Genomic DNA, 16,650 nt, shown 5'->3' on the forward strand with positions numbered 1-16,650 from the left:
AGAACTGGGAACTGAGAGCCCTTCTGTACAAGTGGTTATACTGGTACAGCTGTGCTGACAGCTCTGCAGCTTGTGCTGCACAGACTCCTTGTAAAGGAAATTTCTGATGTAGCTTTATTACTTCCCTGGACTGGCTGTGGGTTCAGCTGTCCTTGCTCAGGAAAAGGCAAATTCATTCATTAATTATACATGTCACAGTTATATTGGTAGTGGCACATCTAATTCAAGTGAACATGATGGATGCAGGTGTTGAGGCCACTCTGCAGCATGGTACAGAAAGCCTGCAGGTAAAGGAACTCAAACAGATGAGGTTGCAAAAACAGAAGTTGAAGCCAGCCTGAGGACTTTGTCCTAAGCACTAATGAAATGTAAATGCTGCTTCTTTTTCAGTACTGCTGAAAAGGAAAATAAGATGTGCAATGGAGTCTACCCAGAGTTTTATCTCCTAGTTTAGAACCAAGCAAGAGGGCATGGGGGTGGAAGAAGCATGCAAAGTCAGCATGCTAGCTGCAAAGCAAACATCAGACTTATCTTAAATTTGCCTTGAGACTGGAAAACAAAGATATTAACTAGCAAAGCATTTTCTCATAGGATAATCTGCACTGTGCATTGCAAGCATCTTAACCACTGTCTTCTATAGAGTTATTTGGTTTGGTTATAATAATGGCTTTAAATACTCCTGGAGCATGAAACAAAGATGTATGTATGTGTGCATGGGTTTGCAGACACATCTTTTCTAGAGATGCATTCGTGTACAGAAATATGATGACACTGAACATAAATAAAAGCGTTGATATCAAGCAAATGGTTGCAGAGATGATGGGATGTGCCTGGAATGTGTCCCTCTGTCCCTTTGCCAGGGTTTGTTCAGGAGAATCAGTTATAGACACCTGCCAGCACTGGTCAGGAGTAGGAAGGGAGAAGCAATGCTGTTTCTTCTGCAAGGTTATCAGAAACGTATCTGGGCTGGAAAAACAGAAGCCTGTTCTGAAGTGCATGTTCATAATCAATATCAAAAACATCCAGATTTTGTGCTGCCTTGCTGCATGTCGCTCTCCTATCTGTACGGGGTTGGTCCAATAGGTAAAACAACTAAGCTAAAAGAAAAGAGTCAGACTGTCTTGAAAAACTTAGTGTTTTCCTTTTGTAATGATTTGGTGAAACGTTCTAAGCCTAGGAGGAGCAACTGAAAGTTGGTGTTTCTCCTGTGAGCAAATTGTGTTTGCTCCTTGGGGAGGGCAGGGGTATGGAAGGGTGCATCCGCTAGCTGCGGACACTGGAAGTCTTGCATCATGCCTGCTGCCCACTTGGCAGCAGAGGCTGGGGTTTACAATCTTGTGTCTCCTCTCCACAGCCCACATATTCTGGTATATGGGGATACCCCATAGTTTCCTGACCCAAGTGGGTTCACACGAGACCATGTCCTGGTGGTCATGGGCAGAAGTAGGCCAACCACCTCCCTCTACTAATCTAGGAGAGTGATCTTTCCTGCAGCTTGCCAGTATAAACATACCCTTTGTGTCTTGAACCTTACCTTTGTATTTCACAGATCTGTAACTTTTAGAAAGTTTTTTTGTTCTGTGACCAAGAAGGTCTACTTCATGAAGAAAAATACATGTGAGATCAAGCTGTTTGAAGGCTGCTGAGTTAGTCAGGCTCTGCTGACCAGTGTTCATGGGTTATGTGAGACAGCACTGCCCTTGCTGCACAGTGCCGCAGGGTAAGCTCATTCCCACTGCGGAGCTATACCACATGTCTCTCTTTCCCCCTACTGTATGAGGAGTCAAATATATTAGACTTATTTTTCATATAGTCTCCAAATATATGTTGAGAAAGCTTTAGTAGAGTCTTGGATATTTCATTAATATTAAGTAATAAGAAACTTTGATCTGTGGCCAAACATGCCACACTATTTAAACAGTTATCTCTCTCACTTTGAAGTCTGCAGTTTCAACACACCAGGCAGTCTGATTATCTCTGAGCTGCATCATTTAGCAGGCAAATAGCTTCTCTGTGACAAAACATAGCAATTCTGTAGGTATGAAATAATGGATAGAATTACATCAGGCTCTAAAACAATTACCTCAAATCCATATTTTCAGGTTGCTTATACTAGGATCACAGACAAAACCAGCTTCTCATCCTTATGTGCTGAGACTAACAACTCATACTGTCAAACTCTCACCCAACCTGCAGAAGTTTATCCTTAAAAATGCTGGCTGCCCTCAGTACCAGGCAAGGCCCTAAGAGTCAGTAGAGCTCTGTTACAGGTTTCAACTTTGGTTCTGGTTACAGACTGAGTCCTCCATGAGTGGTGACTTTGACATGTGGACTAGTACACAGAGCCATGGACACGGCTCCTTCTGCCTAGCTGTAGCAGACATATTCAAGGGGAAAAAGAATGTTTTTAAATAGTTATTTTTTGTGTAACTAGGAAGAAAGTGATCAACTAGAGATTTTCGCTGTGTTTTTATTGTTTTTGTCTCCACAGTGAGACACTTCCATTTCAGTGAACAGAAGCAGGCTGATGATGCCTTCCACCAATTTGTAGCTGACTGCCTCAGTTACTGGAGATAAGACAGAATAAATAATGATGGAAAAAAAGGTGCTTTTGGTAAAGTTGCTAAATATCTAGTGACTGAGTAACAGAGTGTCAGCAGGTCAGATAAGATAAGGAGGCAAAGAAAAGGAGTTTTGCACTGCCTTCCTCTTTTTTCAGGGTGAAGAAGATTAAAGCTCTGCTAGTAAGACAGGTTTCTTCTGACTGCCCCAGCCAGGGGACCCTGTTAGCACAAGAGTGGTCAGCCAGCAGGTCCCTGGTTGCAGGACAATCCTCCTGGCTGCTGCTTTGCCTCATTTGCCTGTAAGGAGTGATGGTGGTGAGATCCTCATCTCCTCAGTCTTCCTGTTCTCACTGTGAAGCAGGCCTTGTTTCTATAACCATGCCTCTTGGTTAAAATCATGATGTATTCTTGCTATAAATACAGTACAACCTCAGCTGGAAGGACACTGGTTTGTAGAGATCGCAATGTACAATGTTGTATCTAGAACAGCTTTGTGATGAGGACCCAGCACGAAACAGTGTGTGAGACTTTTGCTTCTCTTTTCAGGAACCCCTGGGACTGCCAGCGTGCCTGATGTGAAGATGAGAATTTACCAGCAGACTTACTGATATCTCAGCATTCTTTCCTAAGAACTGTAATTAGTCTAGTTACAAAACTAAGATATAGTACAGATTACTTGCAGTTAAAACTAATACAGGGAAAGGTTTTAGTACCCTCCCCACACCCCGAGTTTTATTATCACTGTTTCTCTGCCCTGCTTGGCTTCATCCCTGAGAGAAGGGCACAGTGGGACAGCTGCATCCTGATCCTTGATGAGAGGAGCGTGAGGGTTGTGGGTACTAACTATGGGATCCATCTGGCATCACTTTTGTTTTCTATTTTTCTGTACACTTTGCCCTTCCTTCATTGGTTCACAGATCTTCATTCACTGGATCTTACTACCTGTGGTGTGCCTTACATGCACTGAGCACTCAGTCTGTGTTCTGTTTATCTCCGAGACTGGATTTACCCAGCTCCAAAGGCTACAGTCTTTTGAAGGTCAGTTATTGTACACTGGTGAGCTGTTTATGGCCCTGAAGGCACCAGTGTCATTCTGAACCTGAACTCTTAAATCTCCTTACCATCGCTCTGCACCTGTACCCTTTCATTTTTCATTCTAGATCCATAGACAGAACATATGCTCATTCTTGATGATTACTGATTACAGAGATTTCTAGTGATGCATAGATGTTACACAATTATACAAATCCAAGGAAAATAATAAATTAGATAACAATATGTATCCAAAACTGTTACACATAAAGAGGCTAAGACAAAACTCCAGGCGGGCCACATGTAGCCGAGCAGAGCCTGACAGATGGAGATGTGCACCCCATGCTCTTGCAATGAAAAGGGGCTTTCCGTCTCACCAGAATTTAGCCAGGTCATCAAAACCTGGGATGGCCGTGAGTGCAGCTTTGTGCCTCACCCCCTGCTGTGTCAGTAGCTAATGAATGTGGTCCCTAATTACTTCTGAGTTGCCTCTCTGCTTCACTGACAATTACATCAAAGGGAGCAACTCTGTGAAGGGGGAGGGCTGAAAATTTACGTTTTACCCATACTTTCCCACTGCTGTAAGCACTAAAGGGCTGATTGGCAACAAGGCCCCTTGCCTCCTGTCACCCTTCCCATGTTTTGGGAGTAGGAGGAAAGCGAGTACTGCCTAGCCAAGCCAGCAGCATTCACCTCCTGCAGGAATGGTGCTGATGGTGGGAGGAGAAAATGTCTGCAGGAGGTGGAGTGGGAGGCTGTGAACAAGAGCTGGTGCATAGAGGAAATACAAAGAGCAAATGTAAAAGGGAAAATCTGTTTCGTGATGCTCACTGTGATGAGAGCAGGATTCTGAGAGTAGGACTTGGTGGTTGGAGGAGAGATGAGGATGAGGCACATAATAAACAGCACAGCATGGACGTAGGCAGGGAGCAAGCTGTCTGCTGCTCTTTTGTGCTGAGTGTGGTGCCTGCCTCTACTTCAACACTAACTCTGGCAAATCCTGTAGTGGAAAAATCATAGCAAGGTGTCAGTAAACCAGGGGCTGTTGCCTGATGAAGCAAGCCTGGCAGACAGCTCCCTAGTACTGATAATGACACTGGCAGGAAATACCTTGTGAGGATGGCAGACACCTATTGCTAGCTGTTGCCACTCTATTTTTCCATGGTTGGCACCCAGATTTTGCATTGCCTGCTATCCCTGCAACCTCCACAGCTTAGAGAGGTTATCCAAGAGAGACATTGCAGAGCACTAGTTCTGCATGGCAGCACATTTGCCTCTCTCTCTCCTTTCCTTCCTAGAGGCCTGTGGTCTCTTTTTTTTCCAGAGTATAGAAGAAGAAAAAACTCCCACATCCTGCTTGTGACTAGGGCATGCGTCTGCAAGGGTAGGAAGGAAAGCAGTCTCTTTCCCAAAATAGAGATTTACAGCCTGAAAAAGCTGATTCAGCTGATGTAGGGGATTCTCTTGATCTTCAGATCTCTCCCAGTATCATGTGGGAACAACCGTCTTCCTACTATGTTCTATTTATAAATATCCATTCCAAAATGGTTCACAAGCAAGGGAACAAGATTAACCTTGTGGGTGCCACAGATAATTGTGCATCTGGGACAATGTGTTCCTTCCATATTTCTTGATGTGAACCACAAACCATGCTACTAAAATCAAATACATCACTTTTTTCATCCAGAGAAAATTGGCATGGTTCTCAGGTGCTCAAGAAATCTTACTTGAAGGTCTGACCTCAGTGAACCCTTCATCCCTAGAGGTTTCACTGTTGCTTCTTTGTATGTCAGTTAACAGTAGGAGTGATGATAATGGCTAAGATTGGTCCTGTTAATTCTGTATTGTGCAGTTATATTTCAGGAAGATGACAAACCTGCATGGTCAGATAGGTTGCCTTAGGAATTGTGTGCGCATGTTGGGCCACAGAGCCACTGTAACAGATGGAGGTGAGTGCAGAAAGGAGCCAGGAAAGTGGTATAGTGCACATGTATCTCATTCACTGGGATTCCTGCTATCAGTGTTTGTGATCAACTGACAAACTTCTCATAGATTATGAGCAGTAAGTCAAAAAGCCCAATCGAGGACCAAGTGTGACAGTCAACAGGAGAATTTTTATTAGAAACACAGAACAGAAAGGGAAATTTCCTTTTGGTTGTAAAGGAGAGAGAGTGCTTTGGTCATCTTTATCTGTGTCAGGCTGAAAATCACCCTTGCTCTAATTTCACAGAGACTGTTCAACATGTGGCTGAAGCTTTTTGCATCCCAAGCTGTTTGGCTGCTCCTGCAGTGTTTCCTGATATGGTGATACCATTTCACTTCCTTTCAAAACTACAGTTGTAGTTTAGAGTCAGCTGTGCTCTTTCTTATACCCATTTTCAAAGCAAGTCTGTTGAAAGAGGTTATCATTCTGTCCTCAGGCTGCTCTAACTCTCGTGGTTGGCTATCGCCACTCCCTGGGTCTGGGGATCTGCTCAAGGGGTGATGCCTACATAGCTACCTTGGTAGCTATGGAAGGTTGGCACTTCACTAGACCCTAATTATCTCAGCTGACAACATGCCAAATACCTCACCTTCTCATCTAGCTACATTCTCCTGACCACTGATGGATACATGTGAAGAGTCAACTATTAGTTGTTGTATGTGCTAAGTATGTCAAATAGACAATACTTGTTTGAAAGTCCTCAGGCTGAAGGAAGGTTTTCCAGAAATATTTCAAATATTTGCTGCTAGATTAACACGAAAAGTGATAAATGATTTATGGAGAAGAAAAGAGAATTCTCTCTCCTACTGAAAACAACTTCTTGTGTTCCCAGTGTTGACGGAAGCTTCAGTCTCCCATGACCCTATGTTGTTGATTCAGCTTTTCTCATTTCTTATTTACTTGCTTATGTATTTATGGTAAATTACAACTGCTTATGCTTTGGTTGCAGAAGCGTTAATCGTTTTATCTGATATTCTAACTGACAATGAACTGCAAATCGTAGCAGGTCTTTCCTTATTTTTCAGGCAAATAAGAAAGTCATTCTTGGGTAGAAGAATTGAAAAGGTTTTTCATACTTCCTCCTAAGAAAGTGTCACAATCAATACCTAGAGTTTTTGATAATGACAAAGAATAAAAACTCCTGCTGAAAAAGAGCTGTACATTACGCTGGTGCAAATGGAAATAAGCATCATGCAGTTCACATCTTCTTTAATTAGTAACAATAATTAGAGTTCATATCTCACTTCTGCTAGTGGTACTTGGGTTAGCTATTTTTCCTATGAAGAGAGTACTGTTTGTGTCTCTGTCAAAAATCAGCATCAGGAAGGGACGGTTGAATTCAATGGACGGAGCAAGAGTGAGAGCCATTATTTTAGGAGCAGTTGTTGCTGCTACCTCAGTACCTCTCTCATCAACATCCAGAGCAGCCTTATGGACAACCTAGGAAGAAAGAAAACACGGTCATCCAGGGCAGCAACAAGCCACCTGAAAGATAAACCAGTTTCTATTTAAATCACTCCTTGGGCGTATCCTCCATAGAGAACTTGTAGGAGCAGAAGAGATGTGAGCTGCATTGCTGTAGGCAGCTGCTTTAAATGAAGACCGGGATAGAGCAGCAGCAATCTCCTCAGCTCCTTCTGAGATAAAGAGAACAGACTCTACTCTTACACTGCTTTTATTTGCCCAGTTACATCTGAGGAAAGGAGGACCTGAAGAGGAGGCCACTACATTTACAAATAAAAGAATTAAAGAAAAATGAGAGAGAGTCTCTTTTATCCAAATTCCATCCCTCAATCTTGAAATTTCCCTTGATCTTTCTTTCCCTTGTGTGCTTTCTACTGCTCCTCACCAGTCTTCCCTCCTCACGCTGAGTTAAGAGAGGTGCCTGTGCCCAGCTGGCCCCCAGACCTGGTAGGGCTTCATTCCTACCTCCAGCCATTCTGTGTCAAAGTAATCAGAGTGCTACTCTGCTCTCTTGTCTGCTTTTCAGGCACGTATTAAGGGGGGCCACTTCCAAAACTGAGTCAACAGAGCAGTAGGGTGGGCTGTGGTGTGGCTAGGAACATTAACGCCTCTTCCTGAGAAGCTGAGGTTTGGTGTTCTTATGCTCCAGATTCACCCTGGGAGATCTTACTTGAAAACAGCCCTGGGAAAAAAAACTGTGCATCAAACTAATCTGATCATTGTCACTGGCAGCCAAACTCCTCTCAGTTGTAAACTTACAGGCTGAAACCAGGATAATCCAGGATATAGCAAGCTGGAAAGCCAAGAGCTGTGTTTAACTGATGTTTCTGGACACCACAGGGGTGTGTGTTTGTGAAAGGAAGAGAAGGGTTGGTAGAAACAGACTTACTTTAGAAACCTTCAGCTCTGGGACACCAGTGATGCCAGAGAGATCTGCCTGGTTGGTGAACACGTCCACAATTCCCATCTTGTTAAGTATGTTTGTTATTTCATAGCTCCCAGAGATAGAAAATTTGGGGAAGTAGAGCTGTATTTTGCTGTTGGGCAGAAGAAAAAAACAGAGGGTGGTAAGAGATCTTTTGCAGAGGTAAGTGTTCATGGGAAAGCTGTGTAATTCCCATGGAAATAATAGCAGGGGCCTGGACCATACAATAAAAATACAATGAGCACTAATCTGTTGGCTCTTCTTACAGGTGCTGTAACTCACAGTAGTAACAGTGATATTTATCTGGTGTTTTGCTTTAGCAAATATGAGAGCACTCAACAAAGGAGGGGAGTAACGAGAGTCTCTTTACATTTAGGAAACATGAGACACAGAGGTGACAGCCTGTATCACTCAAGCACGGAGGGGCATGAAATAGGGTACAGACAGATCTGCCTGGGGAAAGATGTGACAAACCCCAGGAATTCAAACCAAAGGGGAGGTTCTTCATCCTGACACTTGCACTGGACAACCCATCTTCTCCATTTTCTAATGTCTCTCCTCTGCACACTTGCTGTGATAGAATCTGTGTTTAACAGCAAGAAGCAGAGAGATAGGGTAGACATGCTGAACAAGTTCTGTCCAGCTCCAAATGATTATTTAGATATGAGTTTTCCTGATTTTGCAGCTGAGAATTACATTTTTATTTTTCACAGCTGAGGCATCACATATTAGCTCATATCCAGTTTGTTGCCCATTACGTCTTCATTAACTGTATCAGTATCTCTCTGGCATCCACCAAGAGTCATGGGTGCGAACTGCAAAGCCTTGTTGAGAATCAGGGCAGAGCTTGGTAAATTAGGCACGTATTACCTTAATATTACTCATCAACTGGTGCTTAGGTCTCTTTTTTCTCAGTCAACCAATATTGTAAGACATACTCGCTCATGTTAGTTTCAGTGGTAGGAGCTGACAACCTCCTTAGATTTTCATAGTTTCAGAAACAGAATTCCAGAAAAATCAGGGGACCTATAATCAGTCACCAGCTCTAACACCCACTGGGTACTGCAGCGGTAAGGACAACATCTGTGTAGGGCATATTATGAATTAATACAAAGTCATGCTTTATTTAGGGTTTAGACGTATTTCTGAGTCATATTGTCAGTGACATATATAAGGTAGAACAGCTTACATTAGACCATTAGCTGAGATGTGACTAGGGGTTTTGCCTTAGAACTGCCACTTTCTCACTCAGTCAGTGGACTGTTTTGGAAATCCTATATAGGGTTACTGTTCAGCACTCGAGCCCTCATGAGGATGGTTTCTGCTCTGAGGGGGTCACTTAGGCAAAAACAGGGGAATAGTTAAAACCAAACAGCTGCAAGATTTTTATAGCTAGGATGCACAAGAAAAGAATAACCCACTCAGTTATCAAAATCAGCAAATCTGTAGTATTGCATTCCCAAAAGAGTAAAAAGCATAGACCCCGCTGCAGCTGACTGGCAGATTACCTCTTGAATAGATTGTCCGACCATTTCTTGACTCTTTCCTTGTCCAGAGTTCGCTCTAACTGCTTCATTTTCCCTTCTGCTGGCAGAACTAGAAACGCAGTAGCACTTCCATTGTAATGAAGACGTACCACGGTGCAAGGCAGGTCCTCATCAAAATACAAGTCAAATTTGCCAACCTGATACATCATAGGAACTTTCACAGTAGTTTCAGCATCCACGAAGAACTCCCTTTCTTTAGTGTTCTCTGGTTTAAAAGCTTTTTCCCAGTTGCCTGATACAGAAAGGGAAACGCAACTGAATATGCCATGTCTCATCTCATCATAGATGGAATGTTATATAACTAATCTTATGCACCTATCCTTCCAATTCATAAATTCAGTTTTCAAACTTACCATTTTAAGATGTATGTCACAGTAAAGCAAGAATCTCTTACTCGGTCAAGAGAGCGTATTAGATTCCATTACTTCTCTCTTCAGATGATCTTAGTAATCTTTCTGTAAATTGTAATTTAAGGGCTCACCTGACAGCATCTGTACTTTGTATACATTTGATTTCTATTAGCTTTAATAAAAGTCTGTCTGTAGATAAAATTGATGTAGGATCTTATATTTGAGTGCTGCTGTGTCAAGCTTAATACCACATCATGAAATCCACATTGGAAATATTGTTTCCACCTTGTTCCTTAGAATGCCTTCCTTTAATCATCAATAGCTTCTTTCATATATAAACATGTTTGTGTGTATATAATTCAAAGACTTCAGAAGGAAAAAATAGGATTTTACAGAAAAATCAGCTAATAACTAATAAGTTAGGCTAGTGAATAGCACATGTTTCTACAGACTTCTAAGAGATTAGACGTACTCATGCATTTACTGAAAACTGAAAAAATGGGGCAACTGGAGCCATGAAAGTGTGCTAGGGCTGCACAGAGCTGCATCCCAGAGCAGAGCTCCTGCATCTGCCTCAGGCAGAGCTCAGCCTTCAGGGTTCTCTTTGCGCAGGGTTCTGCTGCTCTCCTCAGCCCAAGCACACCACAAGGGGCTGCAGTCCCACCAAAGAGCATCTGAAATTTCTGCTGGAACAATTTCCCAGTTTGGCAGCTGATGAGATCACTTGATGAAAACTATCAACAAAAACATTAAATGACTTGCCTCTAAAGAAAACAAAGCTAGCCAGGAGCATTACAGTCTGTGGATCGATTTCCTTAACCAAATTAGTAATCTTCCCTTGTGTTTTCTTCTCTATATAATCATTGATCTCCTTCTCAGCCTCTGTGGGATTGTTGAAGTCAGTAGCTAAAACCTGTAGTTGATACAAAGGTTTGGCATCATCTAAAAACTTTTCTAGTGGTTTCAACTTCTCTGTTAGAAAGATTGCATTCCCCATGTTGAGCTGTACCCCACTCTCGGGATGGCTCAGCATGTGCACGAGATTGTGGAAGCCTTCATGTATCTCATTCTCCTGAATTTCTGTAAGGTTAAAGGCAAGTCCTTCCAGGATCTGAGTCTTGGTGATTGACCTAGCCCCCAGGGCCAGCATTGCAAAGGTAGTGGAGATGCTTACAGGAGAGAAGAAAATGTTCTTATTAGGTTCTTCCAGCGCAACCTCATTTAGAAATTTAAATGCAAAGTCAGCATTGTTTGGCACTAGTTTGAGGCAAGCAACTGCTTCAGCATTGTGATGCGTATGGTCATTAGGTTCATTTGGATCATGTCCATTGCGGTGGTTGGCTGTAAGCTGACCATAGGCAAAAGCATGAAGCCCAGCTAGAAGCAAACATATATAAAATACAGTCTTCATCTTCTTGTATTAAAATCCTATGGAGAAAAGGAAAATCTATTATTAAGGTAAATTAATTAATCAAGTAGAAAGAGTTATTTTGTCATTCTCACTAAAAAAGAGCTTGTGTTTTTCTCGTCTCAATTTCCTTTAAAAAGAAAAAAAAAACCAACACCAAAACATCTTTTGCCAGGCATGATTTTTTTTTCTCTTTTGTTGTTGTTTGTTTTAATTTCCCCTGGCCTTCTGACAAGTCTTCCAGAACTCTTTCTGCCTCTCACTAAATGCCACAAAGGCAAAATTCAGCACTGATTTGCTGAATACACAGCACCCTCAGCAGGCTAGAAAACAGAGCATACCCCACCAGAAAACATACCATGACTAATCATTGGAGGACTGCAATAGTACTGCGCTTTTGACAGTAATGGTCTAAGATAATTCCTGGAAAGAACATCACAGAGCAAGTCTGGATGTTCTGCTAGTAAGGGAAGAGAGAGGAAATTTACACAAGTGGACAGACAGCAGTAGCTACATACAAATAGAACAGGAGCAATTAGTCCCAGAGATCTTTAAATAACCTTTTGGTCAGATTGATAAGGCCCTCTATTTCAAGAGAGAACAAACAATGGGGGCTGTAGCAAACTAGACATGAAGCTTTATGTCTCTAAGGAATAGTTCTCTTTCTTACTCAATAAAAGTGATATGACACTTAAAACGTTACTTTGGGTTCTTATTTTATTTCTTAACAGACAAACCAAACCATTGGAGAGGATTCATTTTCAACACAGCAAAAGGAGTCAATGACACCAACAAAAGCAAAGCCTTATTTTTATCAGATGCTCTACTGGTCAAAGGGCAATACATTTATCTTATCCTGTTACTCTTGGCTGTGTTATCTACATTTCTTTATAGAGCTGACACTGTAACAGCTCTTACAATTGAACATTGGAAATGTGGAGCCCCACTGGGCCTCATTTCTCAGGAATCTAGTGCAAAGAAATGGTGAGAAACTTGCAAAGGATTTGTGGAGATAATGAGCCAGATTTGCTAAAACTTGTGCAAGGAGAGACTTTATCTAATTGCACCTTTCTTTTCTGGTATTATTTGACTTGAAAGTTTGTGGTCAGAAAGCGATATGATCATGGTCCTGATTTCACCGTAATATTAAAATGATCACTTCTCATTAGTATTTGAATATCTAGTTATGATTAGACTTGAATAAGAGCAACAAAATATTTTGAGCTATTAATCAGATATTTAAACAACTGCAAGTCTGATGAAAGTATTTCTAAAAGGAGGTCCTGCTTGCAGCAGCACTATATTATTGATAAATGGAATGGCCATGAGCATCCCTGGTAACTGCATTTTCAATTACTGTGCACAGTAGTTTTAAATTATATTTTGGCCTCCTCCTTTGATTCTGCTCAGTATAACTCATCATAAAAGCTCCTGTTCTGAATATTTAAAGCCAGCTATGTGTGATCCAATGTGTTAGTCAGACTTTGAAATCTGCTCCCAGACAAAAAGCACAAAATGTGAGTCTAATCTATTTCCATGTATCTAGAGGTCTGATTCAGAATCTGCCTCTGAATAAATTACTCACTGTGAATTTACTCAACTGCAGGCATAATTTATTAACAACATGAACACAAAAGAATGAAATATTTCATTTTAAACATAAGTCACTACCTGTTTCCCTGTCTCATCACATTTACTATCTATAACAAAGCACAGCATTTAGGTGGATTTTTGTATATAGGCATTGAAATGCCAATTTCTTTTTATTTGGAGTGCAATGTAGGAATGGAATTTAACTAATCTGGCCTCAAAATTGTAACTAATGTGTGCATTAACAGCTTTGTAAAATATTGGTTATAGTTTTCAGAAGGATTTTTCTTCTATCCTGATTATTTTTGCTCTATGCAGTTATAACATATTTGCTTTTTGTATTTAGTATTCACAGAATTAATTTCATTTTATTATAGCGCCGAATTCACCGATAATTAACTACAATCTGAATGTGAATCATCCATCTGTTACTCAGCACTGGCCAATCACAAATGTTCAAGACTTATGAGTCAGTTTTCACAGAAATGTTGGTAATGGTTGATTTTAAAAATCATGCGATTATGAAAGACTCAGCAGCTGTAGCGTGTAGAGGTCCTTTCTTGTGTGTATGCTTTTTTTTTTTTTTAAACCCTTGAAGATAGAAGTGACATTCCGTTAGGCTATTCTTTGTATAATGGAGGCACTTTCATAATAGAATTTAGATGCTGTAAGCCTTTAGAATATGACTGGGAGCTATTACTTCATACTTTGTATTTACTATTCTAGTTGATGTTACTGCACTTTTAAGTTAGCAGAAGATTATCCAGTGATAAATTACTGTTTTGTTATGGAACAGAAGATTCAGATTTTTAGGCTACCCTCATGATTGAGTTTTCCTACCAAACATACTTGCTATCCACTTATTAAAGAACAAAGAGCTGGGAATTGCTGCTTAAAAAGCCCTTAGGGAATTTCCTGTCTAAAAAGGATAAGATAGAAAGCTTTCTTCAAAATTAAGGCTCATACTGTCTCCAGAAGAACAGTTTGCTAAGAGGCATTCTGTCAGATTGCCACAGACATGGGAATACAGTGAAGAGCTATTCAGTTGCAATTCCATATTTACATTAATTTGTTGAATAGCCTGGAAGAAAAACAGTTAATTCTCTGCCTCTTTTCTTCCTTTTGTCTATGTCAGGCTATGACAATATATTTTCGGTATTCAGGAAAAGGTTTCTTTCATGAAATGCTTTCAGTCAAGCCTGACAGTGGCACAGAACATGCCAACACCTGCAGGATAGTGATGTTTCAAGCAATTTATCTGTAATAGGCTTGGTGATAACATTCATATATTACAGTCTTTCCTACCATGCAAACCAGAATGGCAGTACTTTTTTTTTTTTTAAATTGCTCTTTCCTAGAAAGAAAATGGAAAAAACTGGGACTGGCTGTTGCCTCAAAATAAGTCCACTAGAATACCTAGAACAGAATGAGGCCAAATTTTCAAATTGACAGAACCTGATTCTTTGTGGATACAGTTAGTTTATCTATTTGAGGGCTGATTTTTGTCTCGGTGATTTGGAGATGAGTATTCATCCCATGTTGTTCCTGTAAGGGATCTTCACCTATACTCATTTTAAACAACACGAACATTTGCAGTATTTGAAAATGCATGCAGGCGTGAAATAGAAGAGCTATTTGCTCACCAGATGGTGCTGCTTCCCTCTTAGAAAAAAAATCAAATGAGGAAATCTGAGAAACCTTTGTCCTGACAGCTGGTCCCTCGGGGGACCAGGCATAACAAGACATGACCCCACCACCATCAGTAGTGTCTGTTGAACTCATCTCAGCTACTCATGGTCATATCCAAAGAAGAAACTAAAAGAATTCAAGCACACAAAAGTCACAAAAGAAGGACGTGGCTACTCAAATGTTTGTGTGAGAAACTGATATCAGAAACCCTACTGCCCATGATGGCCTATTTACAGGAGCACCACAAATTCGCTTGTTCTTTACTTGCTGGCCTGAAAGTTCTCAAGATACCTCCCATCATGTGCCTGGACAAGCTCAGGCAGTTGTCAAGAGTGATAGCTAGACATTTATTTCTGAGATTCAGAGTTTTGATACCTCTGTACCTGAGACCTGAGAAGACTGCAAGCACAAGTTGAGGGTATTGGATTCTGTAACGAATCCAGTCATTGTCACTGTTTCATTAAAGTAATTATTTTTGCAATAGAAATATAGAAATCGATTTTAGAACATCCTTTAGAAATGCATGTAATCCTACATGTGTGTAGGTGAATGATTTCTGTAATCGGGTGTGTTACTTTCCTCTGTATGGAGTAAACTTCTGTTAGACATTTTTGGGTAAAATTTCTAGGAAATTCTATTGAGTCCTCTGTCAAATTTGCTTACATAAATCCAAACAAACCCTGGGAAAAGGGAAGAGACAGAATAAAAAACAGAGCTGTTGCCAATGTCACCTGTCTTCTGCAAGATAGCTTGGGATGTAAGGGCTCACCAGGAATTGCAGCCCTCAAGAGTGGCATCACCACTTCAAGGCTTCTTTTACTTGGAAACAGGTGAACACAATCTCTCACTCTTAGTATTTACTTTTTGGATCTGTGCTACTGCACACACCTATGGATAAAGTATTACTGAGGCCAGAAGAAAAAAAGAAAAAAAGGAAAAGTGCAGTATTTAGGGTAGTCATGAACAGATCAGACTGAGTTCCTAGTTTCTGCTTTCCAGTGTACACCTGATCACTACACAGTCTCTACGTGAACATTATAGTTTGGCATCACTGTGATCTCAGCTCATCTGAGCAGCTGAAGAACAACTTTTCCCTCCTTCCCGCTCAATTATCCTTCAGTCTGATGATTAGAGGATACAAGGAGATGTCTCATCTGAAAGAGAAGTACAGCTCAGACATCCTATTCTCTAAGCAAAGATATTACTTCTAGCCTTGAATATCCTTCAATAAAACTATTTTAAAAAATATTATCTGTACTCTAGGCACCCATCCCCAGGCTCTGAACAGAACAGGGCCTGTTCCCTCTAGCTGGGAAGAGCAGGAGGTATGTCAGGGGAATTCCCTTTTTTAGATTTTGAAGATTTGTTGGCTCCAAAGATCACCTTGCTTCCCCACAAGGCAATGACATCCTAGTCTGCCATTCTTGGTTCTCCTGCCAATCACGTAACAACATACAGGCAAATGCCTAAATGGTGCCTGTGTGCTCTGTATCCAATTGGCCAAGTAAGCCTCTTTACCACTGGAACAGTTGCTAAGACAGATTTAATATGCTATAAAAGTCTTAAAAAAAAATCAATTGACTGCAATATGATACACTTTTGAAATCTCTGTAGGAAAAAAGTCACTACTTACAGCAACTTTCAAGGATCCTGCTGTCCTCACCAGAACTACTCTGCAGCACCCTCTCTTATTTATACTGTTAAATAGCATTATGAAAGCAAAGTGTCCTCTAGAAAATATTAACCAAGGCAGACAGGTGTTATTTCATTAGGAATGGAGCAGAGCAAACAGAGGAGACAATTTTTTGGAGAAGGCAGCTGACTCTTGCTGTATACACGTGGCCTAACCCTGCCTTTGCTTACAACAGCTGTAAGAGTTCTCCTGCATTTCTGTACTGTCCCCTGCTGGGAAATCAGCCCTTCACTCTGGCAAATATTTTGCATACACCATTAACTTCTACAAATAGCCTGACTAACTACATTAGAACTACTGAAATGAGTAAAATTAAACACATCCATAATACTAGATAAAGCATTAGGAAAAGACTGCTAGATGCATGCCATGGTCAGATCTCATCTCCATATTCTTCCTCTTCA

At 40.9% G+C, this 16,650-nt stretch overlaps 2 protein-coding genes across 2 annotated transcripts in view; one reads left to right on the forward strand and one right to left on the reverse strand.

Moving 5' to 3' along the window:
- Positions 1–4,041, forward strand: part of PPP4R4 (protein phosphatase 4 regulatory subunit 4) — an 85,706-nt gene extending 81,665 nt beyond the window's left edge. The window contains exon 25 of the transcript XR_004159967.1: positions 3,111–4,041. The gene's annotated coding sequence lies outside the window, so the exon portion shown is untranslated. The remainder of the gene's footprint in view (positions 1–3,110) is intronic.
- A 1,649-nt stretch (positions 4,042–5,690) lies between these two features.
- LOC100544555 (alpha-1-antiproteinase 2-like) lies at positions 5,691–16,290 on the reverse strand. Its single transcript, XM_003206705.4, has 5 exons — positions 16,187–16,290; positions 10,629–11,294; positions 9,478–9,748; positions 7,934–8,081; positions 5,691–7,020 (listed from the first exon to the last, which is right to left on the reverse strand). Exons 2-5 carry the CDS (start codon positions 11,275–11,277, stop codon positions 6,814–6,816), a joined length of 1,275 nt encoding a protein of 424 aa, XP_003206753.1. The 5' UTR covers positions 11,278–11,294; positions 16,187–16,290; the 3' UTR covers positions 5,691–6,813.
- Positions 16,291–16,650: the final 360 nt, after the last annotated feature.

This window comes from Meleagris gallopavo, chromosome 5 (genome assembly GCF_000146605.3).
Source record: "Meleagris gallopavo isolate NT-WF06-2002-E0010 breed Aviagen turkey brand Nicholas breeding stock chromosome 5, Turkey_5.1, whole genome shotgun sequence".
Taxonomy (NCBI): domain Eukaryota; kingdom Metazoa; phylum Chordata; class Aves; order Galliformes; family Phasianidae; genus Meleagris; species Meleagris gallopavo.

Bases quoted from the DNA above. Each gene is read 5' to 3' on its own strand.
- LOC100544555 (XM_003206705.4), bottom strand. From the start codon at position 11,277: ATGAAGACTGTATTTTATATATGTTTGCTTCTAGCTGGGCTTCATGCT. The intron at 9,749-10,628 runs GCAAGTCATTTA...TTTCTGTATCAG, and splicing joins TAGCTTTGTTTTCTTTAGAG to GCAACTGGGAAAAAGCTTTT. The intron at 8,082-9,477 runs GTAATCTGCCAG...TCTGCCCAACAG, and splicing joins TCGGACAATCTATTCAAGAG to CAAAATACAGCTCTACTTCC.